This window comes from Marmota monax, unplaced genomic scaffold (assembly GCF_021218885.2).
Source record: "Marmota monax isolate L192 unplaced genomic scaffold, Marmota_monax_Labrador192_F-V1.1 WCK01_AAM20220418_F8-fsc00400, whole genome shotgun sequence".
NCBI lineage: Eukaryota > Metazoa > Chordata > Mammalia > Rodentia > Sciuridae > Marmota > Marmota monax.
In genome coordinates this window covers 235,648-258,215 of record NW_026692772.1, presented here as the reverse complement: position 1 = coordinate 258,215, position 22,568 = coordinate 235,648, and the positions used below count along the sequence as shown (strand labels likewise).

The window sequence follows — 22,568 nt, the reverse complement described above, 5'->3', positions numbered from 1 at the left end:
CCTCTGGCCAGAGACCCCAGCATCAGACCCCAGGGACAGACGATGTCACCCCCTCTTCCCGCACAGCTGTGGGTGGCAGCTACACTCGTCCTTGTGGCCCCGGAGCTTTGTCTCTCAGTTTAGAAAAGTCCCTGTTTGGGGGTCAAGATGGAAAACAGTCTTTCCTGATCGGCCTTCCGGACTTGTCACAGGGAGCCCAGCGGCCCTATGGTGTCTTCTGCAGGGTGGGGACCTGCCTGCCGACCCTGAGCTCTGGAAGAGTCTCTGAAGAGTTTGGCATCCACAGAGTTTCTATTAAATAAGTCTATGATGCCAACACTAAAGAATAAGGAATATAGACCAAGCCCTTAAAAGTCACCCGACCACCTGTGAAGAGGATTTGGGACAAGTTCTGGATTAAGACACGAAGGTCAAAGGAAACAAGTTTCTGATAGGACTCGACCACTAAGGAAAGTTTTAAGGACTCTAGAGAGAGAACACGTGTCACTTTGACCCACGGTTTCTGAAAGCTGAACCCACTGCCAGCAGGGCCTTTGGTGCAGGGGACGTGGGCTTGCTGCAGGGAGTCTCCTGTGGCCAAGCTGTGAGACAGTCCTGTGGCAGCCAGCAGGCAGGGCCCTAGGAACGCAGCAGGAGAGGCGGGCACCCGGGGCTGAGTGCACTCCCCTTGAGCATTGGCAGGACACCAGCGAGCAGGGACTGGGGCCAGGACTCACTCTCTAGGATGTAGGGTTGGGGTGCCCGGAAGGAAGGGAGGGTCAGAGGAGCCAGCAGAGCAGCTCTCTGCAGGGAAATGAGGACCAGGTGACCCTCCCCCAGGACAGCATGGGGGTGGGAGGGCCGGCCCTGGGGCACCAGCACGCCCACTCTGCAGGGGAGCTCTTGCCTATATTTTCCCTGCTCAGCGACCACCGACCACCGTGGGGCAACAGGTTCAAAGTTACCAGGAAACAAAGTGAAAGGCCTGGTGGCTTACGGCCCACCTGCAGGGTTTCCAACAGGTTTGTTTATTTTGTACCAGGAGAACAGGCATGGAATGTGGACATGGACACGTGGAGGGGGCCGAGGGGGCCCTGCCACAGGGCTGGGCCCGGGAAAGACCCAACTGTGGGATCGGAGAGGGAGGGCAGGCCCCGGGCCACGAGAGCACGTGCAGGCCACGGGGCACACAGAGTTCAAAGGGCAGGCAGCTGAGACTGCCGGACCCAGGATGGACACTGCCTATAGGGCCGGCTGGCTGGCAGGGCTTGGTGGTGGTGCTGGGTGCTCTGGAACCGTGGTCGGCGGAAACTGAAACACACGAGGCTATTAACACTGTAATTAATGCTGTCCTTGCTCCTAGGCCAGTGGGCGCGCCCTTTCTCTCCCGGGAAGACCGGCCCCACCTGCCCTGTCCACAGCACCTCCTTGGCCACAGCAGTCTGCTTTCAGTTACCCTTGCAAGCCACCCAACGGGCTGCAGAGAGCAGGCAGGAGACCAACACCTTGGGAGGCCGCGGCCCAGTCTCCTCTGGGGCTAGTCGATGATGCCTTCAGGCCCAGGAACATCCAGGAGTCCGTGGTGGCCCACGTGGTCTCAGCAGCCCGGAGGAAGGTGCTTCCTGGGTCCCCAGAGGGCTGGAGAGAGAGGCTGCCGCACACCCAGCCAGCTCACATGGTTGCGTCTGGGAGACAGGAGCACCCGGTTGCCGCCCTCGCCAGTAGCAGCATGTCCACCAGCTCCTGGTATGGCCCTCAGTCGCCATATGCATGTCGTGGGCAGGCATCCAGGGATGACTTCGAGATACAGTCCCTGGAGACCAGGTCTGACTACTGCCTACCAGCAGCCGGCTGCAACTACAACCCGCAGCCGCGGGCATGGAGACGGCAGTGGAAGTAGAGGACCCACAGCGGCAGCCATCACCCTGTGGCAGGCACGTGGGCGCCTCTGCTGTCCTGCAGGGTGGGCTCTCTCCCAACCCCATTGGATCCTGTGGCCTTTCCTGAGCTGGTGCCTGACTGGGTACTCACAGTGTGTCTCACTTCACTGCCGACACATGGAGCATGTCGTGGAAGAAAAAGTAGATTTTGCACTGATGTTCTGGGACTCACATGTCACTCAAAATCTTAATTCTGTTGACAAGGGGCAGTCTCTGCACACCACCTGCCCAGAGAAGGGGCAATAAGGGCTGTCCTCCAAGTGCCTTAGTCCAGGAAGAAACTGGCAACACGTGTGCTAATCACTAGCTGCAGTAGAAGAGGCACTTGGGGGGATCTTACAAAAAGATGCAAATGAGCAAGGATTGCATACTAGAGGATCTCCTTGGTATCCTCGATATGTCCCTAGTCTTTCTCTGAAACATTTTTAAGTCTAACAAAATTCACACTTTATAGAAGACTGACACATAAGAGTTCGCAGAGGCACATAAGAACAAGACTTTGCACGTTTCAGGTGAGCTTTTAAAGTGAAGGGTGTAACGGGTGGAAAACAGAAGGACTTGGAGGTAGACTGGTCCTCACCTGTTTGAACCTGGAAACTGGACACAGGAATGGACCCCCGGTTCAGTTGTCCTCAAGGGTCAGATGGGAGGGCTATGGTCTGCTCTGAGGTCCCCACTGGCTCTGATGCCAGAGAGTCTCCCCCAGCAGAGCACCTGTGATGCATGGCTGGGTTCAGGAGCAGGATGGGCAGGAAGGCAATCGAGGTCACTGAGGGGTCCTCCGGGTCCCAGCAGGAGTCTCCAGCAGTGGGTTTGTGTCACGTGTGAGGTGGAAGGAGGGCTGATGTGCAGAAGGAAACCGTGAGTGGGCACCAGGATGTGCAGAGGAACGTGCTGACGTGCAGCAGAGGGGACAGCTACTGGGTGACAGAGAATGGGCTATGGAAGGCACAGAGCGGTGCTTCTCTGGGAAATGGCCACTGGACGTTCAGAGGTAGTGAGAGAGCTGAGGCCAGAGCCTCGTTAGCACACAGGGTGTGGATCCCGTGCTTCTCCTCATGGCCATGAGCACCAGGTGTCCCCCACGGTGAGGTCCAGCCCTCTATGGCCTTAGCAAGTGTCCAGTCACTGAAAGTCTGAAACCTTGAGGGTTCACACCTGTGGCGAGCTTGCTTGTGGTACTTTCAACTCCCGAGCCCTCTGCCTGCTGGCTTCTTGTCACGTGAAAGTATGTTCCACAGACAGGAGCTGACTAAAAGTGCCAGGGCACAAATGATCCCCACCTGGAAGCAGGAAGAGAAGTTGAGGAATCAGCAGGCTCCATCATGGGTGAGAGTAGCCAGAGGCTGCTCTGTCCAGTTAGGCAGAACAAAAACGATGCTAACTTTCCAAAGTTTTATTGTCAAATTATCTTAAATTGATAAAGAGCTGATTCTCTCAAAGTATAAGACATAATTATTGGCTCCAAAGAGTTTTTACAGAATCCTAAAAAGCAATGTCTGGTGTATGTGTTAGTATGTTGGCAAGTTCTCTAGAACACGTGATGCTCACTTGGTTTGAAATTTGCTATGGTGGATGAATCTCCTGGCATAGACAGTCTTAGGAGGTGAGGGACTTACCTCACTTGTTAGGTCAGGTTCTGTTTGTCTGCTTCTTCCAGAAGTGCTCATGTTATGTCCACTAGGTGCACACATGATGCTCACTGCTAGACTCGCTGCAGGGTGAGGGAGGCACAGGCCCCACACAGACCTGCCGAGGTGCACGTCACCTGGCAGACAGAGGCAGGGGTCACGCAGGTCTCTCTGACGTCCCGAGGCCACTCTGCGGGACCACTGTCTCCGTCTCACAGAAGCTCCCGGGACTGAGAAGCAGGACTGAAGCAACGCCTGCCCCACCGAGGTCCGATTCTCCCGGCACAGATTAGGTCATTGTTTCTCACAAAACTGGAATGAGCTGGCTCCGAACAAGGGCACCAAGGAGAAAACCACAGCCCGGGACACAGACCACGGTGGGCTCCCCGCAAGCAGCCATCACGGGGGAGAGGCGTGTTCTGTGCACCTGCATACCTTCTTGGGACATCACGACGTCATCCCAGGGCCACTCGTCCAGCACTGGCTCGACCCTGTGTCTGAGCGTGAGTCCCCGTGTGTGCGCAGCATCTGGCACGATGGTTTAGATCTGCCGACAACTCAGAGTTGGTACCTGCATGGCTGGCCTCCTGCCGTCCACCTCAGATGGGTCTCGTGCTCGGCCACAACCCATGAGAGGGAAGAGTCACCATGTCAGGACTGACAGGTGCTCACAGCCTGAGCTTCAGACAGACGCTCATCACGTGGGCTTAGTTATGATGAGCAGAACGGTAGGGACGTTGCTTTTTTAAGAAAAAGTAGATTTCCACACTAGATTTCTATTCAAAGTAGAAGTAATGACACTATTCACACTTTTCTATTAAAAATTAAAGATGTGATGTTCTGCTAATAAGAGTGTTCACCCCAAAATGCTGTATTTAAAAGATGCACACTGAAAATCAAAGTCAGCAATAAACACAACTTGAAAATGAAGACAAAGGGTCTCCTCTTTCCTCACAGAACCACTTGGGTCACTGTTTACTCCAGCGTTTACGCCCAGCTGTGGCGCATTTCTGAGGCTCCTGCTGCACACCCACCTCTGGACTGGGCAGCTGAGGAGTGCTGCACCCTGCAGGGTGAGGAGCCTTTATGCAGACAGGGCCACAGGCAAGGACACTGCAGCGTCCTGCAGGGGAGACAGGAGCCTTTCCAGGCAGGCGGCATGGGGCCAGTGGGGGTCACCAGAGGCAGCCTGGGGGAGGTGGGTCCCGCTGAGCAGCCCAGCAGGCTCAGGCTGCAGACAGCCAGAGTGGTGGACTGCTTTGGGGGTGGAGGCTAATGAGAGATCTGGCTGGACATTCAGGTGGGGAGGTGCAGGAGCCCCCTGCAGCTGGACGGAGCACAGAGTCCTCGTCACTGTCACACTGAAAGCTCCTTTACAAACTCACCTGCAAAGGTCCTCAGTGCCGTGTGCCAGATGGGGAGGCTGGTCCCCACACACTTGGATGCTACTCTTGACTGAGTCCTTGCTGACCAGCATCCTGCAGCAGTTCTGGACCTGGCCCCTGCAGAGCCCTGACTGCTGGGCACCCATAGCCAAACTAGCCCCCAGGTCCTTTTGGCGTTTGCCCGCTGGGCTGGCTCAGCTGACCTCAGTCAAACTGAAGCCCTGTTTCAAGTGAACTCTTTAAACTTTGGCTCTTTCTACACGACATGAAAACCATCTGCTGGAATGTGGGCTCCCTGGTCAGTCCCTGACCTGCTGCAAGATTTTAAGACCTTTTAATTTAATTTATTTTTTTGGTAAATTTAAGTAAAATGGCTATTTTCAGCATTCTGATAAAAAAATATTTTTAAAGGGCCAGCATTTGAAAACAAACTTCAAGAAACTTCAAGAAGTTATAAAGATTTAAATGGCTTAAGCGATCCTAGCAGGGCTGGGTGCCTTCTCGGTCGGAGCTTGCCCAGGTGCATGAGGCTGTTCCCACCCCAGCACTGTAGACAGAGGGGCGGAGCGCAGCAGAGATGGACCACTTCAGGATGCTCATGCCTCTCTGGGAGACCCTCAGCGCCGAGTGGACCGTGAACTTCCCAATATGGTGAGAGGTGGGCAGCATCAGCTCCTGATGGAGCTCAGCTAGGAGGCAAGGAGGCTGGGGTCCCTGGCCAAGCTCCCCAGGAGATGGCCATGAGGCCAGCCAGCTGCCCTCACTAACAGGAGCAGCTCTCCACGTGGCCCCCGGGAAGCCCTGGGTCTGGGTGTCCTCCCGCAGGCAGCTCGTGGTTTGCAGCATGTAACTCACCACTGGGTGTCTCCAGTCCCTTCTAGAGGCTGGGTCATCCACGCAGGCCCTGGGGAGGGATGCCCAGCCGTCTTCTCTGGGGGCCTGACTACAGGGATGGGCCCCGCAGTGCCTTCTTCCTCCTGGACACTGCTGCCACCTTATCAGCCTCCAGCAAGCTCTGCCCCTAGGGGAAGCGCCTCCCTCTCCTCCAAGCATCAGCCTTGGGGGTTCTACTGCTCACGGGAGGTCTGAACGGCCTCCAGGAGGACCTGAGCAGTGGAGGTCTGTCCTAAGGCAAGGCTTGCGCGGCAGAGGCAGGGGGCATTTCCTGCTGCAGCCCAGTGTCCCTCCTGGGAAAACTCCGTGGGGCCACTTAGGTGGGAGTGCACTCCTGGGGCCTTCCCCGACTCAGGACCCCCATCCAGGCAGGACCGGACACACAGCCATGCTCACACTGCCCCTACCCCCACCTGGACGCAGGAGTCTGCAGGAGCTTCACAGCTGCCTCCTGGCCTTCAGCACTAGCCTGGCTCAGGAGCTGGGCTTGCTGTCCTTCCTGCTGAGCTACAGGCCACTCAGCTCAGCCCTCTGCAAGACCAGGGCAGAGGACAGAGGAGAATGACTTTAATCAGTCGGTCAGTCTGGGCACTTCCCACTCGCAGGCAGAAAGCTGTTACTCCTTTCCTTACCCACCTGAGGGTCGCAGCTAGCACTCCCGAGTGGACAGCAGAAAAGCATAGCAGAGTGACCCATGGCACAGAGCCTTCCAGAACCATGCCCCAAGACTGAGGAGTCGTCCCTTTCCATGAAGAATGGGCAGCCGTGGGTACAGTGCCTGGAAAGCAGGTGGTGGGGGCAATGGGCAGAGTGGCCTGTGTCCCATGGGGCAGCAGGTCTCTGAGTGAGTCCCAGCGAGTTGGGAGAAGGCTTCCCCATCCTGTGGCTTGCTTCAAGCGGGGTGTTCCAGTGTAGGGCTCCCATCGTGGGGGAGGAGGATGGGAGAAGTGAGAAAGACCAGGCCCCCAGGGCCTCCAGGGCCCCAGGCTCAAGTGCTAGCCCCAGGCTGCAACATCTGGGGGATTCCTGCTCCCAGCCCTGGGTTTATGATTTCACTAAATGTCTTCTTATCTTTGAATTCAGATGGTCTCTCTATGGTTCTGTCCGCACTGCGCAGGGCTACAGTTAGTGGCAGTGCAGAGTGTGTAGGAACTGTTGTTGACGCTGGCCAGAGGCCTGAGAAGGGATAATGCCCAATCTGTGGTAAAAGAGCCCAAGTTCAAGGCAGAGCTGAGCCAAACCCACAACCGGTGTGAGCCTGGCAAGGAGAGGTTCTGTGGCCTGCAGTGTGTTCTCTCTGAACCCCTGTGGCTGACGGGAGCTGGCTCTGCCACAGAGTCTGCACAAGCGGTGCATCCAAATTTCTCCCTTTGCATGGGAAAGAAGGTTCTGAGAAATCGTACAAGTGCACCTTTCAAGGTCTTAAATGCCATCATCCAGAAAATACAGAACGACAAAAAGATTTTATACATATTTTTGTCCAAGGAAATAGCAAAGGAAGAATGATTACCTTTGTCTTTTTATGTAGAAATCCTTGTCTCATTCTCAGTCTGGTAGGAGTTCACCGTGGGTTTCTGCTCCTTGGCTCCTGCACAGGGAACAGGCGGCTACTCTCTCTAGGTCCAGGCCTCGGAGAGTCCCCAGACCCAGGGCCTGTCACCTCCTCAAGCCTTCCTCTTACTGCTCTGCGCTGGACTAGGGTCAGCCACAGGCACGCCAAGCAAGGCAAGACCAGGAGGGTGAAGAGGGGTCGTTCGGAGATGCTGAAGGGGCAGGGCTGGAGGGAGGGAAGCTGAGCTCTGCACGCGTTTTCACGGCAGCAGCCTTACTCATGGCACAAACACATCTGCTTGAAGGCCCTCCCTTGGGGGCGAACCATCCACACCTGGACTTTTCCTCAAGTCCTCACCCTTTGCAATTATCCATGGCGAGATGCAGTTTTGATCCCAGTAAGGGGGCTTCCTGGAGGCCCCAGGGCTGGGACCAGCAGGCAACGCTCACCTGACCTAACTTCTGGCTCCTTGGCACAGGCGGGCAGCAGGCTGAGCATGCTGATGGGCTGCCTGCTCCTGCCCAGACTCCTTCTGGCCCCGTGAATGGACTTAGAGTTGAACTTAGGGCAACAGCACACTCGAATCCCCTGAGGGAGGGAAGTGGCCTGGGAGGGCTCGGTGGTCTCCCTTCAGACGCGCCCAAAGCCCCTGGGGGGCCTGGAGCCACGGAGGGAGGGAGAGATTCATTCTGGGGCCAACCAGCATCCCTAGTCGTTTCCCGCGAGACACCAAGGACAGGAACCTTCGGTGAAGGCTGAGTCCCAGGGAGCAGCACAAGGGGCAGCGAGTGGGCCCCAGGAGAGCCAAAAGGTGGGGAGGCCGGGCTGGGGGGCCGGGGAGTGTCCAGGCCCAGGGCCCAGGCAGGCGTTCCTGAGGGTGGCCAGCGCCCCCAGCCCACCTCTGCTCCTACTGCCGCACTGGGCAGCAAACCCACGGGTCTCACCCCTCCGTGGGCGGGGTCAGCCCTCCTGGTAGAGCCCAGGTGGCCAGCACTCGGGGTGTAGGGAGCCCCTGGACCTGGGTGCAGCCCTGCCTTCGTGCCACAGCGGGGCTGACAGCCTGTCTGGTGGAGCAATGAGGGTGGCCCCATGGTGGAGTGCCTGCCCCACGTGCCCCAGTCGGGCTGCAGCCCTGTCCACTCAGGGGGTAAAATTCCATACAATTTCTGCAAGCCACAAAATGGAACTCTTAAAACGTTATTCCCAGCCACTTAAAATGTGAAACCCACTTGCAGTTAACCACACACCCCGCATCTGCCTTCGGCCAGAGTCGACCAGCGTCTGCCACCCTTGCTTGGGACAACCGGACGGCCCACTACCAGGCTTTCCACAGGCACCGGATGGTCAGCCTGGAGGGCAGGAGGTTCTGGGTAGACTGAGCACAGCTGTGCGAGGAGGCTCAGGCCTGTCCAGTCTGTCCAGTGAGGTCAGTGCTCAGGAGCTGAGAATAGAAGAGTGGTCAGCAGCCCCAGGAGAGGTGGGGAAGGGAGGGAGGGCTGCCAGCAGGAAGTGCCACCGTTAGACAGCGGGTACCCTGGGGCTCTGCTGTACCCCAGGACCACCACACTCTCAGTACCACGTATCCTGTGTTTCAGAATAACTGGGCTCTACCAGGAGGGCTGACCCCGCCCACACAGGGGTGAGACCCGTGGGTTTGCTGCACAGTGCGGCAGTAGGAGCAGAGCCCGGCTGGGGGCGCTGGCCACCCTCTGAGGAGTGACACCCCTGCTCCTTATCCAGATTTGGTCAGTGCCTATTCTGTGTGCACACTGATGCCACGTTGTGCCCCACAAAATGCACAATTACCATGTGTCCATTAAAAGCAAAATAAAATGTCAACCAATCTCTCCACGTGAAAAGGCTGCATATTCTACTACAGGTCAGCACCAGAGCATGCTCAGGTGGCTTCCCCGCCCCACTGATGTCCTCCTCTGCCCCTGCATGTCTTCCTCTCAGCTCCACCCTCCCCACCTCAGATGCAGACAGAGGCTTGTCTGGGGGAATCAGCTTCCCTATCTATGGACAGTGGTAGTGAGTGCAGGACGGCCCTCCTGCCTCCCAGCCACCAGGGTGTCTAACAGATGTGGTCACATCTTTGGAGCATTTAGATTCTGCTTGACAGAAATAGCAATACCTCTTTTCAAATTTGCACTCAGCAGATGAAGCTGTTGGATTTCAAAAACCTGAAAAGGTTAGATTCTTCTCCTGCCACATGATCTACGACTTCATTCTTTCCTAAATAATATGGAATCTTGATTTCAACATATTTAAAATTAAATATAGAATGAAAATGCCTAGGTACCAAAAATTAACTTCAAGAGATTAAGAGCTGAGCAGGGACACCTCTGGTAAGTTTTCAAAACTCACATGCAATCAAGACTGCAAGGAGCCCAGAGTGTGTACCAGGAAGGCCAGGAGGCTTGAGAGGCCAGCGAGAGGAGTCCTCCTTCAGTGCTGCGTCCTTCCTCCAGAGAGCTGAGCCCAATGACAGGGAGCCTTCGCCTGCCTTCAGCACAGGCCTCCAAGCCCACTTTCTGCTCCTAAGAAGCCCGTGTGGCTCCAGACGGCATGTGAGCCTCTGCTCCCTCCCTGTCTTACCGACAGAGGCAATGTCGCCGGGGAAGGAAAGGAACATTCTCTGTGGCCCAACGTCATTATCTCCATCTGAAATTCTCCCCAAACAGATGAACATGAAAGGAGAACACAGTAACAGAGGCTGCTTGACAACGTGAGCTTCTCAAAGGGAGAGCAGAGAAGGCCAGAGCTGACCACGGTGGCACCCTCCTTGCTCCCTCAGCTCTGTACCTAGAAACAGTGTGTGTTTGATCCACACAAGTAGTCCATGCTCAAGAACAATGCAGAAGTCCCCAACAGGACAACGGCAAACCAATCCACCTGATTATGGATCTCCAAAATGAAGAAATATCAGAGGAAGCAGGCCGTTCTGCACATTTCTGATCCACGCTTCTCTACCACAGGCCGCTGCAGGTGGGCTTCTAAAGACAATGGGCCTGGAGATTTGCCCTGCAGACCTCACAGCTGTTTATGTATTTTCATATAATTAGCAGATATCTTATCCAAACACTCAAGGGAAAAACTTAAGTAGAGGTTTGTCTGGCAGAATTCACCTGTATTGTTACTCCCTTTGCTGCATTCACCCAGCCACTCACCAGAAATGTGTGAAGTGTTTTCCATATAATGAGCCCTCTCCTCAGGGAAAGCAGCCAAGCTGCTGATGAAGGTGATGATGATGATGATGATGGTGCTGACGGGATGGTATGATGATGGTGATTATGGTGCTGATGGTGATGGTGCTGATGCAGATGGTGGTAATGATGGTGGTGATGATGGTGATGATGGTGATGAGGGTGATGAGGGTGATGGTGATGGTGATAGTGATGATGGTGATGGTGATGATGGTGGTGGTGATGGTGATGGTGATGATGGTGATGAGGGTGATGCTGATGGTGATGGTGATGATTATACTGGTGACGGTGATGATGCTGATGGTGATGCTGGTGGTGATGCTGATAGTGATGAGGATGGTGACACTGATGGTGGTGCTGATGGTGATGGTGATGCTGGTGGTGGTGCTAATAGTGATGGGGATGGTGACACTGATGGTGATGCTGATAGTGATGGTGATGGTTATGATGGTGATGGTGATGATTGTGATGGTGATGACGGTGCTGATGGGGGTGCTGATGGTGATGGTGCTGATGATGGCGATGGTAATGTTGATGTTGATAGTGCTGATGATGGTGATGGTGATGATGGTAATGATGGTGGTAGTGATGATGATATTGGAGGTGGTGATATGGTGATGGTGATGATGGTAGAAATAATGGTCGTGGTGGTAATGATAATGGTGACAATGATGGAGGTGGTGATGATGATAGCTACTCATTCTAAATACTCATGATATACCAATCCCTAAACTAAGTAATTTAGCTTTATTTTCTTATTTAAGCTTTTCTGTACCAATACTGTTATCTTCATTTTATATATGAAGAAACTGAGACACGAAATGTATGAGAGGGTTGAACTACTGGAGGGTGGTAGACCTGGGATTTGAATTTGAGCCTTTTGTTCCACAGTCTATTCTCATCTGTAAATGCATGATAGAAAGATGCAGATCACATGACCTCTGCATGTTTGGGAAACTTGAGAGTTAAATGCAATAACGAGGAATTCCAGATACATCATGCTGAATGGGATCATAGACATTATCTTGTCAAACTCCTTTACAGAAAGCAGCTGAAACCCAGCTGGACAGAAGACCCAGGTACCCAAGTGGCATGCAGAAGCATGTTATTCCTGGTGCTACCACTAAAGTTTTCATCCCCTTTTATCTGGCCTGCTAAAAGAGCATCAGACTATGTCCCTCCACATCCAGTTTCTTATGGTTCCTTTGTCTATAATCACTGAATTCTGAACTGCAGATCCACTAATATTGAACTACTCAAACTCATTTAAATGATTTTATTTTCCTTCATCCTGAAGGGCTAGATCTATCTTATCAAGCACCAATCTACTTCCAGTTCCAATTCTCACCTTTGCTCCAAGTGCTCCAGCATCCATCCCTCCAGTTCCTCTCTGTGAGCCCCAGGATGCTCTTCCCTCTTTCTGCAGCATCTTCTCCTCTCCTAGCTTGCGGACCTGCTCGTCCCTACAGCTCAAATGTCCTTATCCTCCAAAACTGGGGATGCCCTCTGTGTGGTTCCCTGACATCTCCTTCACACTTGATGTCAGAGATAATGACGCACCTTTTCTTTCCAGCCCTCTATAGACAAAGGGATGAAGCACAGTGGATCCCCAACACAAACTTGTTGAATGAGGATAAACTGAGAACACTGCGGTTTCTCAATCTTCAAGTCAGTTTTTGGCACAGAAGACTTCATTTGGTCTTTCGGTTCTTAGGATCTGCTGTAGTGCAATGGCTGCAGGGGCTCTGCTGCATACAAGGGTTACAGTGGCCGAGAGAGACGAGGAGGACCAAAGCCCAGAGGTGAGTGCTAGGAAAGCGGTAGACAAGAGGTAAGCAGAGAAACCAGGAAGACCACCGCAAGAGGGTCAAGAACCTTCCCTGCTCTTGAGACTGCAGGGACTCAGAGGCGAGATGGCAGGCCCTGTGAGGAGCCGGGGAAGGGCCTTCCAGACAGCACCAACAGATGGCCACAGAGGTGTGAGCTCGGGCAGGGAGGCGGCAGATCACTGTCCGGGAGGGGCTCTGGAGGCCAACACGGGGGCTGGAATTTCTTCTAAAAGAAATGGAAAGCCATAGAGGGACCTTGGCCAGAAGTGAACATGGAAGATGGGTTGAAGGCGTGGGGAAGGCAAGGAGCTCCAGCAGGAAGCCCTTGCACAGGCCTGGGGAGCTGAGGGTAAAGTGGAGATGAGAGGCAGAAGGACAGGCTGACCTGTCACAGGGGAGGGACTGGCCTGGCCTCAGGATGCGTTGGATGCAGGAGCAGAGAGGAGGCGCTAAGCGTGCTGACACTGGACAGAGCACATGGAGTGCATTAGGAGGGGTCTGGGGAGTGTCCAGTTGGACATGCTGGACGATAGTAAGGACGGGCACTGGAGCTCTGTGCAAGACAGCGGTGACAGCTAATAATCACTGGGCTTGCTCACCCGGATTGCACACCACCTCGTTTAATCCCAGTGCCACCCCCTGAGTAGCTGCAGTGAGATTGTCTCAGGTGGGGAAAGGGAGGCACAGAAGGTCCGTTCATCTCCCCAGGAGCTCACATTTATAAGCAGCAGACTCAAGGTTCAGGTGCAGGTGCTACTCCAGAGCCTTACCTTTTAATCTCTGTACCATATAATTAATGATCTGGTTCCAGGAAAGCCATTAAATCCTACTCATTTCCAAATAAACCCAGCAGGAAGCGAGCACAGCCCTCCACACACCATGTGACAGGACTCCCTGAAGCAGTCTTAACCCCTGATGATTCTGTGGCTGCAGTAAGGCCATTTTCTTATCATGGTGTCACTACAGGGCCCCAGTATGTTCTGCCACCAAAGCAAACACTCTGATAAACCCCGCTTCTGCGCGGGATGCATTGCTGAGTAGTGACCACCCTGGAGAGTTACCTGGGGCTGTCACTCAGAGGGGGTCGAGGGGTGGGGAGGCAGTAACACCCTGGGTGAAGAATGCAGGGGCAGAGTGCCGGAGGGTGTCAGCCTGAGGAGCTGAGACCTGAGGGGGGGGGGGAACCACCCTGAGGAGAGAAGGGACTTACAGGGCCCCTGGAGACAGCAGCAGCCCGGGCCTTTCTACAGGGTGGGATTTCAAAGCCTCCAAGGAGCAGGTCCCAGTCGGCTCTCCCTGCTCCTGTCTGTGCTCCGCCCAGCCCCGTCCTGCTCTCAGATCACTCCCCCTGGGCAAACTATCAATCACTGTCACTTAAAACGCTCCCACCTATGAGGTGGTGACAGGCCATCCAGAGCCACGTCAGGTTCCAGATTCTGTCCAGCCTCAGACCAGAGTCTGCCTCCACCCCAGGTTCCCGAAGTGCTTCTCAGATACTTAGCCCAGTGCTTCTGGAGGGGGCCTCCCTGCCTGCGGCAGCACCAAGTCCTCCAGGGCTGCCTGGCCCCACCCTTCTCCACTGCCTTCAGCCCTGGGGGCCTCCACTGACTCCCTCAGGCTCAGATCTACTCAGCTCACCCATCGCCAGACTGAGCCTCCACCTTCTTCAAGCTCCTGCTATCCCCCCGCCTGCCACCACTCGGGGCATCTGAGCACCTTCCTTGGGCGCTGTCCACAGAGGGCCTGCATCTGCAGCCCGTGTCTCAGGGCTGGATGGCTCCCGCCTTCCGTCTTCACTGAGCTCCTGCTGGATGATGTCTTGGGGCTGATGCCTTAGTTCTGTCCTGAGCCAGGTCAGATCCACTCTTCAGCCCATGCATTGAATTCTTGATTTAAACCATACTTCAATTCCATGGACTCTGATTGATTTGATTCTGTTTTAAATGTACTTGTTCTCCACTTATAATTTTATGCTATTTTTATGTCTTAAAATACATAATTCATACTTCCTCTTTTTTGTTTCTTTTGTACTAGGGGTTGAACTCAGGGTCACTTTACCACTGAGCCACATCCCCAGCCTTTTAAACATTTATTTTAGAAACAGGGTTTCACTGAGTTGCTTAGGACCTTGCTAAGTTGCTGAGGCTTGCCTTGAAATCACATCCTTCTGTCTCAGCCTCCCATGGGATTACATGCATGGACCACCGCACCTGGATCTAATTAATACTTCTTTTACTGGTCGAGTATTAATTCCAAAAATGAGCAGACTCTCTCCTGGAGCATAAGGAGCTGCTCAGTCACCTTAGTCACCACACCTGGAGGGTCAGGAGCTACTGGGTAACCCTGGTCTTTTTACCTGGAAAAACTAGGAGCTGTAGGGTCACCACCATCTCCACAGCTGGCAGGGTTACAAGTCACTTTGTCACCCTGGTCTCCACACTGGGGAGGGCCAGTAACTGCTGGGTCACCTGGTCTCCACACCTGGAGGGTCAGGAGCTGCTAGGTCACCTGGTCTTCACACCTGGAGGGTCAGGAGCTGCTGGGTCACCTGGTCTCCACACCTGGAGGGTCAGGAGCTGCTGGGTCACCTGGTCTCCACACCTGGGAGGGTCAGGAACTGCTGGGTCACCTGGTCTCCACACCTGGGAGGGCCAGGAACTGCTGGGTCACATGGTCTCCACACCTGGGAGGGCCAGTAACTGCTGGGTCACATGGTCTCCACACCTGGAGGGTCAGGAGCTGCTGGGTCACATGGTCTCCACACCTGGAGGTCCAGGAGCTGCTGGGTCACATGGTCTCCACACCTGGAGGGTCAGGAGCTGCTGGGTCACATGGTCTCCACACCTGGAGGGTCAGGAGCTGCTAGGTCACCTGGTCTCCACACCTGGAGGTCCAGGAGCTGCTGGGTCACCTGGTCTCCACACCTGGAGGGTCGGAGCTGCTGGGTCACCTGGTCTCCACACCTGGAGGGTCAGGAGCTGCTGGGTCACCTGGTCTCCACACCTGGGAGGTCCAGGAGCTGCTGGGTCACCTGGTCTTCACACCTGGGAGGTCCAGGAGCTGCTGGGTCACCTGGTCTCCACACCTGGAGGGTCAGGAGCTGCTGGGTCACATGGTCTCCACACCTGGAGGGTCAGTAGCTGATGGGTCACATGGTCTCCACACCTGAAGGGTCAGGAGCTGCTGGGTCACCTGGTCTTCACACCTAAGAGGGGCAGGAGCTGCTGGGTCGTCTGGTCTCCACACCTAAGAGGGCCAGGAGCTGCTGGGTCACCTGGTCCACCTCTGGCTGAGAGCAGAGTCCAGCTTTGTTTAGAAGGGTGCATCAGGTCAGGCAAGCCCTGGCTGTTCCCACTCCTGTAAGACTCACAAGCTGTGCTCAAGTCACCTGGAAGGGCACAGTCTGCTGTCCCGTGTACCTGTGAGCCTGCCTTCCTCTCTGAGGTGTAGATCCCCTGCTCAGGGACAGGGTCCTGTGCTCTCTCCAGTCGGCCTTCTCAGTAGTTTTGGACAGCAGCTGAGTCCAGGCAGGGTACCCCAGGCCTGCCCTTCAGCGCCCCCTACCCAGTGTGGGGTTATTTATAAAATAAAGAGATGTATTTATTATTTTAATGAGCCTCAAAAGAGAGGGGACAGTGTGAGGGTTAAGGATGCAGAGCCTAGCCTCTGCCACAGCTGGCTTCACATCCTGCTCTGCTTGTGAGGGGCAGGTGGGAGCAGAGTTGCTTCACCTCCGAGTCCCAGCAGGTGGAGACCCACAGCAGGTGGAGGGCTGTGTTCCTGTGACTGAGTGTGTCCACCACTTCCTTTGGCCTTAGGCACTGAGCCTTTCCTGTAGAAGAAAGAGACGCCAAGAGGAGAAGTTACAGAGCCACCCAGGGTCCAGGCCAGGGTGGCTGTGTGCCTCCTCCCTGCTGAGGGTCTGGAACTTGGCAGGTGTCCTGACTAGAGATGAGAAAGGTGGGAGCCGTCCTTCTTGGGAAGGAAAGGTCAAAAACAAACAATAAACAAAGGACACAGCCTCCGTCCCGGGAGCCAGCTCCAGATTGTTTCTGGAGCTCATGTCCCAGATCCAGCAGAGCAAGCCTGTCCACACTGGAAGGAAGGGCCACTGGCCGCTGCACTCCTGCTGGGGACACAGGCAGGACCCTGGGGCTGGGCAGCCCTGCAAAGCCCTTCCAGCAGAGGTCTCCAGACCCTGAGGAAATGGCGTCCTCCACCCACAGCACTGCCACTGACAGGCAGGCTCTATTTCCCCAAAATGCTTCCAGGAAACTCCACAGACGTAGTGAATTTAGTTAATAAAGAATTTAGTACATAAAGACAAAGGTTTGTGAAGAGTAAATCGGATGTTTCAGTTGGAACCAACACCTTCCTACGGTTGTGCAGGGCTCATCTTGTACCTCTGCAGGGCCTTGGATGTAATTAGAAACCAGTGTACCTCAAAGCTAGTGGAGGCCCATAATCTTCAAAGACAAAACTCCTATTATTCAGATATTTGCCTTTTGAAATAAACTTAATAACTTATTTGGAGATCTAGAAATAAAAGATACGTTTTGTGTCATCACACAAAAACCTGAAAAGCTGTGGGGTTCAGGCAGAGACCCTCAGAGGTGCACTCAGGCAGCCAGGCACCCAGGCAGCCAGGCACCCAGGCACCCAGGCAGCCACAGCAGTCACAGCACCCAGGCACCCAGGCAGCCAGGCAGCCAAGGCAATCACAGCACCCAGGCAGCCAGGCAGCCAAGGCAATCACAGCACCCAGGCAGCCAGGCAGCCAAGCACCCAGGCACCCAGGCAGCCACGGCAATCACAGCACCCAGGCAGCCACGGCAATCACAGCACCCAGGCAGACAGGCAGCCACAGCAGCCACAGCAGCCACAGCAGCCAGGCCCCAGGCACCAGGCAGCTCTGCCCCTTCTCCTCACACTCTTGAGCAGGTGCTCATGACCCAGGCACTCAGCTCCCTCCCATGGACACTGTGGCCTGACACCAAGAGACCCTGAACACACAGGACAAGGTTGTCCCTTCTCTTGGTTGCCAACAGTGACAGTCACAAGTGACTAAGAAGGAAAAGAGAGAAGCAGCCACAAATCAGAAGAGTCCCCTTATCGTAGTAAGGACCCTGGACATGTGTGTCTGTTCTGGAAGGTAGCTGCTGCAGTTGGTGCGGTGACACCAACAGAAGGCAGAGTGTGCCAGTCTGCACTGAGGCCCGGGTCTGGGCAGGAGTCCAGGTGGCAATGCCTTTTTTATTTTTAATTTTTTTAGTGGCCAATGGATCTTTATTTTATTTATTTATTTTTTATGTGGTGCTGAGGATTGAACCCAGTGCCTCACACATGCCTCACACATGCTGGGCAAGTGCTCTACGGCTGAGCCACAACCCCAGCCCCAGGTGGCAATGCCTTTTAAAGAGCAGGAGCCCTGCCGCCTGCTCGCTGAGATCAAGACCCCGCCCAGTGTAGCAATGGCTCTGTTCAGGAAGCAGGCCTGAGCCATCAGGATCCTGGTTGGTTACTGGGCATCAGGGGCCTTTGGGCAGGTCTCTGTTCTACACTATAAAATAAAGAGATGTATTTATTATTTTAATGAGCCTCAAAAGAGAGGGGACAGTGTGAGGGTTAAGGATGCAGAGCCTAGCCTCTGCCACAGCTGGCTTCACATCCTGCTCTGCTTGTGAGGGGCAGGTGGGAGCAGAGTTGCTTCACCTCCGAGTCCCAGGCTTCTCTTCTGTAGAGCAGAGATGGTCGACTGTGACCCAGCCCAGCGGTGGGGGTCAAGCAAGGACAGTGTGTGTATGACAAACAGACGTGGCTGCACGAAGGGCAGTTAGTGCAGAAGCAGTTATGCATCATTAACACTTGGTTCTCATTAGCCAGGGTAATGTGACCCATGCAATAGAGCAGACTGGAATGAGTACATTTGCTTAATTTTCAGCTACTAAGTGCCTCTAGCAAGGTTTTCTGTGGGAAGGAGAGCTGTCCACATTCCTCAACATCTCACGCCACGTCAGCGGCACCACAGAGCTTTGCTTCTCCTAGGGAATTAAGGTGAATTTCACATCAACCCCGATAGCTTACCTCTGTGTCTACTGTCAGATGCAAAACCATGCCTCAAAATCATCAGCTATGCCGACATGGGTTCAGTATGTAGATTTTACAATTCAACAAATCAAATAAAGGAGAAGTGTTGAAATGAAATAAGTGGAGACATTTGAACATTAGATATTAAAAAGAAGACCACTGTTATAGCAAATAATACCCTGAGCAACACAGGAATAGGAAATTGGGATAAAAAAGAGAGGGACTACCCTTCCCCCTTTCACCCAGCAGTGAGTGAAGGGTCAGGTAAAGGCAGGGCATTTTGAGCATTAGGTACAAGTAAAATGAGGGCTCTTGTGATGGCCTCTGTGAGCCATGGTAGCCCTTCACAAACCCTGACCATGACTGGACAAATAAGGCGACTTGGTAGAGAAAACAAATAACACACACACCCATGGGAAATAACACACTTCCAATCATGGGAAGACACGCAAGAGGAACACAGGCAAGAGAGGCTACAGACTTGCTGTGGGTCTGTTGTGGGCCTGGAGAGAGCCTTCTGTGGGCCAGTGTAGGCCTGGTGAGGACCTGGTGAGGGCCTGGTGAGGGCCTGCTGTGGGCCTGGTGAGGGCCTGGTGAGGGCCTGGTGAGGGCCTGCTATGGGCCTGCTGTGGGCCTGGAGAGAGCCTTCTGTGGGCCAGTGTAGGCCTGGTGAGGGCCTGGTGAGGGCCTGGTGAGGGCCTGCTGTGGGCCTGGAGAGAGCCTTCTGTGGGCCAGTGTGGGCCTGCTGTGGGGCAGCTGTGGGCCAGCGAGGGCCTGGTGAGGGCCTGGTGTGGGCCTGGTGAGGGCCTGGTGAGGGCCTGCTGTGGGCCTGGTGTGGGCCTGGTGTGGGCCTGGTGAGGGCCTGCTGTGGGCCTGCTGTGGGCCTGGTGTGGGCCTGGTGTGGGCCTGGTGTGGGCCTGGTGAGGGCCTGGTGAGGGCCTGGTGTGGGCCTGGTGAGGTCCGCTGTGAGCCCGGCTGGGACTTGCATTAGGTTGCGACAGCCTGCTGTGGGCCAGCTGTAGGCCTGATGAGGGCCAGCAATGGGCCTGGTGAGGGCCTGGTATGGCTCTGGTGAGGGCTTGGTAAGCGTCTGCTGTGGGCCTGGTCAGGGTCTAGTGAGGGCCTGGTGAGGGCCTGGTGTGGGCTTGCTGGGAGCCTTGTGGCATCCTGCTGTGGGCCTGGAGATGGTGAGGACCTGCTGTGGGGGCCGGCTTTGGGCCTGGTAGGGCCTGTTGTGGGCTTAGGGTGGGCCTGCTGTATCTCTCCTGGCACAGAGGGAGGGCGATACTGTGGTCTGGTGGGAGGCACAGAAATGGGGGCAAGCAAGGTATCCAAATTCTGTTTCTGCCTCTTTACTCTTTGGGTGGAAATTGCATAAAGCCAACTAGAATTAACTTGGGCAAAGGGAAAGAGATATCTATTGATCCAGGAGACCAAACTGGAGGAAAGATAAAGCAGTGGACTTCACGGCAACCAGACCGGGTCTTGTTTCCAGTCCCACTCCTCCACCTGGCTCCACCTGAACATCCGCTTCCTTTTCTTGGACCGAATCTTTCAATGTGTCCATGACTATTCCCACGGCCTCTGGTTTCCACATGAACAGCTTCCTAGCCAATGAAGAAGTTTGCCCAAATGGCCTCCCTTGCCTTCTGCCATCCTTCATCCAAGAGAAATAAAAAATACATATATCTAAAAGAAAAGTCCCTCATTATTCAGGTCCCCTTGTAGTCCAGTCCTGGTCAGGGGGACTGCCTTGATAAGTGCATGCTCACTGGGTAGCCACTCCAAGGTCACTTTCTGTGGCCCAGGAGATAGAGGTCACATCAGATGAGAGTTTTCTAATCAGACCAAGCATGGAAAAGTGGGATTGAAGGAGCTTCCCATGAGCGGGCAGCTGGTGTCGATGGGCCCAGGGGTAGGCATGGTCCACCTGCAGCCCCTGGCCCCAGGAGAAAGCATGACCTCCAGAGCAGACATGGCCCCAAAAGTAGGCATGGCCCAGCTGTAGACATGGCCCCAGGGGTAGGCATGGTCTCCAGAGCAGACATGGCCCCAAAGGAAGGCATGGCCCCAGGGGTAGGCATGGCCCCAGGAGCAGACATAGCCCCAGGGGCAGGCATGGCCCAACTATAGACCTGGCCCCAGGGGCAGGCATGGCCCCAAGGCTAGGCACTGCTAGGGAAGGACTAAAATCACTGAATACAACACCCTGACGCTAAGCGGAAGCAAATTTATTGTCAGGAAATCTGACAGGCTGCCTCTGTGCAGAGAGAATAGCAGCAGAACTCCTCTGAATTAAAGTTTTCTAAGTCAGAGCCTGGGTTGTGCACTGGGGAGGGCTTCCGCTTGCTATTGCAGGTGGAGAGCAAGCTTCAAAACTGCAAGAACCACAAAGGGGAGGGGGCAGGAGGAGCAGGCACATGAGCACCAGCTCCTGGAGTTGGCAGGCCCCTGTCTGTACTCAGAAAGTCTGTGAGTGCTGTGGTCAGGGTTCAGGGGAGGGGAGATGTCAGCCTCTGGGTAAGTAGGGGAAAGGGAAGGGGAGCAGGAAAAGGTGTGTGGGCAGAAATGGGGTCATCTTGACTTAGCTTCTAAGTGAACCCACGATTGTGTTAACAGGCCCAGCCCCGAGGCAGCCGTGGCCCCAGTTCACCTGGATGACTCCCTCAGAATAGCTCCCTGGCCTTGGGCAGAGTCACTTTAATCTCTTCAGCTTCCTGAACTAATGGTGGGTAAAATACTGAAGCCACAGAATTATTGATAGTAGTTATTAAATTAATATACCTTAAACATAAAACACTTTACAAGTAAATATCCTGTTTTTCCCTCAGAACAGCGGTTTTCTGGAATCCAATGGGTACGCAATGGGTTGTCCTTCCACAGCGCCACCTTGAGCACCAGGTCCGGCCAGTGAGTCTGCAAGTTAATTTCCCGAGAAAAGTTCTGATTGCCAGCAAGTTATCTGTTGCCAGCACACCAGATCAAACACACATGGACACGTCAGCAAGACCTGGGTCCACAGGCAGGGCTGAAGTCCTGCGTGCCAAAGGACACGTTGGGGTTTGGCCTCCTTTGTTTTTATAGGAGGAGTTGGTGCGAGGAAGCAGGATTGCTCTGACATTTCGGAAGAGCCTCCTTGGGGATGCGGTCGACCCTCCTGAAGAAGCCTTGAGGGTGCCCGGTTCTGAAGCTTGCTTTCTTTCCTGGTCTGGGCTCTGTCAGGGGGCTGAGAGGAGGAGCATCAGACCGTGAAATGAATACATCGCCGTTTACCGTGAAGAGGGGTTGCTTCCCTAATGCTGAAGAGAGCATCAGAGAAACATGTGGAGGCAAGAGCAGAGTGGGAAGTGGAAGGCTTTATTAACGGATAGCAAAAGACCTCCCACCCAGGAAGAGGGCACCTGAGAGGCGGAGTCCGTGGAAAGGGGAGGTCTTCCCTTGTTCATATCTAAGTCTTCTTTCGTTCTTCTACATTCCTGTCCTTCATTTGGCTTATCTTCCTCTATCCTGCATGTGGTGGGGGATGCAGGTGGGAAGGACACAGGTGGAAGGCAGGTGGGCATTGGGGCAGGGAGGAGTGATCTGGGCCGGAAGGGCCTGGGTGGTTTGATTGGCATCTCCCTGTCTTGCTGGGAGCTTCTTGGTTATCAGTTCTTTGGGATGGGCCAGGCCATTTCAATCTCCCAGAGGTTGTTCTGGATTCCCAGGCTCAGACTGAATTCTATTTCCTTTATTGACTGGATATTAGACCCGATTCACCTAACTACACTAACTACCTGTCTTTAAATCTGGCTTCAGTAAAGTGGTACGGACTCATCCCCATCTCTATGGCCCTCGCTGCCCAGCTCCCTGCACACGCTCACACTGCTGCCCTACACAGAGACACAGCATCCAGCAGCTGTGGTCACTGCCGAGGAGTGGACAAAGCACCACCAAATGAGTCTCTCCCAACCCTCTCTTACTGACAAACTCGATGATGTCCACACTTCACCTATTTCTTTCTCCATAAGGGAAATCGTCCCTAAAACTGAACATGCTGGGGATGAGTTGGGGCTGGGGCGACAT

General features: G+C 54.4%; 1 protein-coding gene and 1 long non-coding RNA gene across 3 annotated transcripts in view; one reads left to right on the top strand and one right to left on the bottom strand.

The window, feature by feature from the left end:
* Synpo2 (synaptopodin 2) overlaps positions 1 to 3,760 on the top strand; it is a 112,417-nt gene extending 108,657 nt beyond the window's left edge. Inside the window, exon 5 of one of the 2 annotated variants that reach the window (XM_046447115.2) lies at positions 1,343 to 3,760. In XM_046447115.2, the coding sequence (XP_046303071.1) occupies positions 1,343 to 1,879 (537 nt within the window). In that variant the 3' untranslated portion in view covers positions 1,880 to 3,760. The remainder of the gene's footprint in view (positions 1 to 1,342) is intronic. The other variant, XM_046447116.2, reaches the window with a different exon arrangement.
* Positions 3,761 to 4,431: 671 nt separating this feature from the next.
* On the bottom strand, positions 4,432 to 15,896 carry LOC124094408 (uncharacterized). The gene is made up of 4 exons (XR_006852229.2): positions 14,773 to 15,896; positions 7,340 to 7,417; positions 6,466 to 6,607; positions 4,432 to 6,360 (listed from the first exon to the last, which is right to left on the bottom strand). It is a non-coding gene; the product is annotated as an uncharacterized LOC124094408 (long non-coding RNA).
* Positions 15,897 to 22,568: the final 6,672 nt, after the last annotated feature.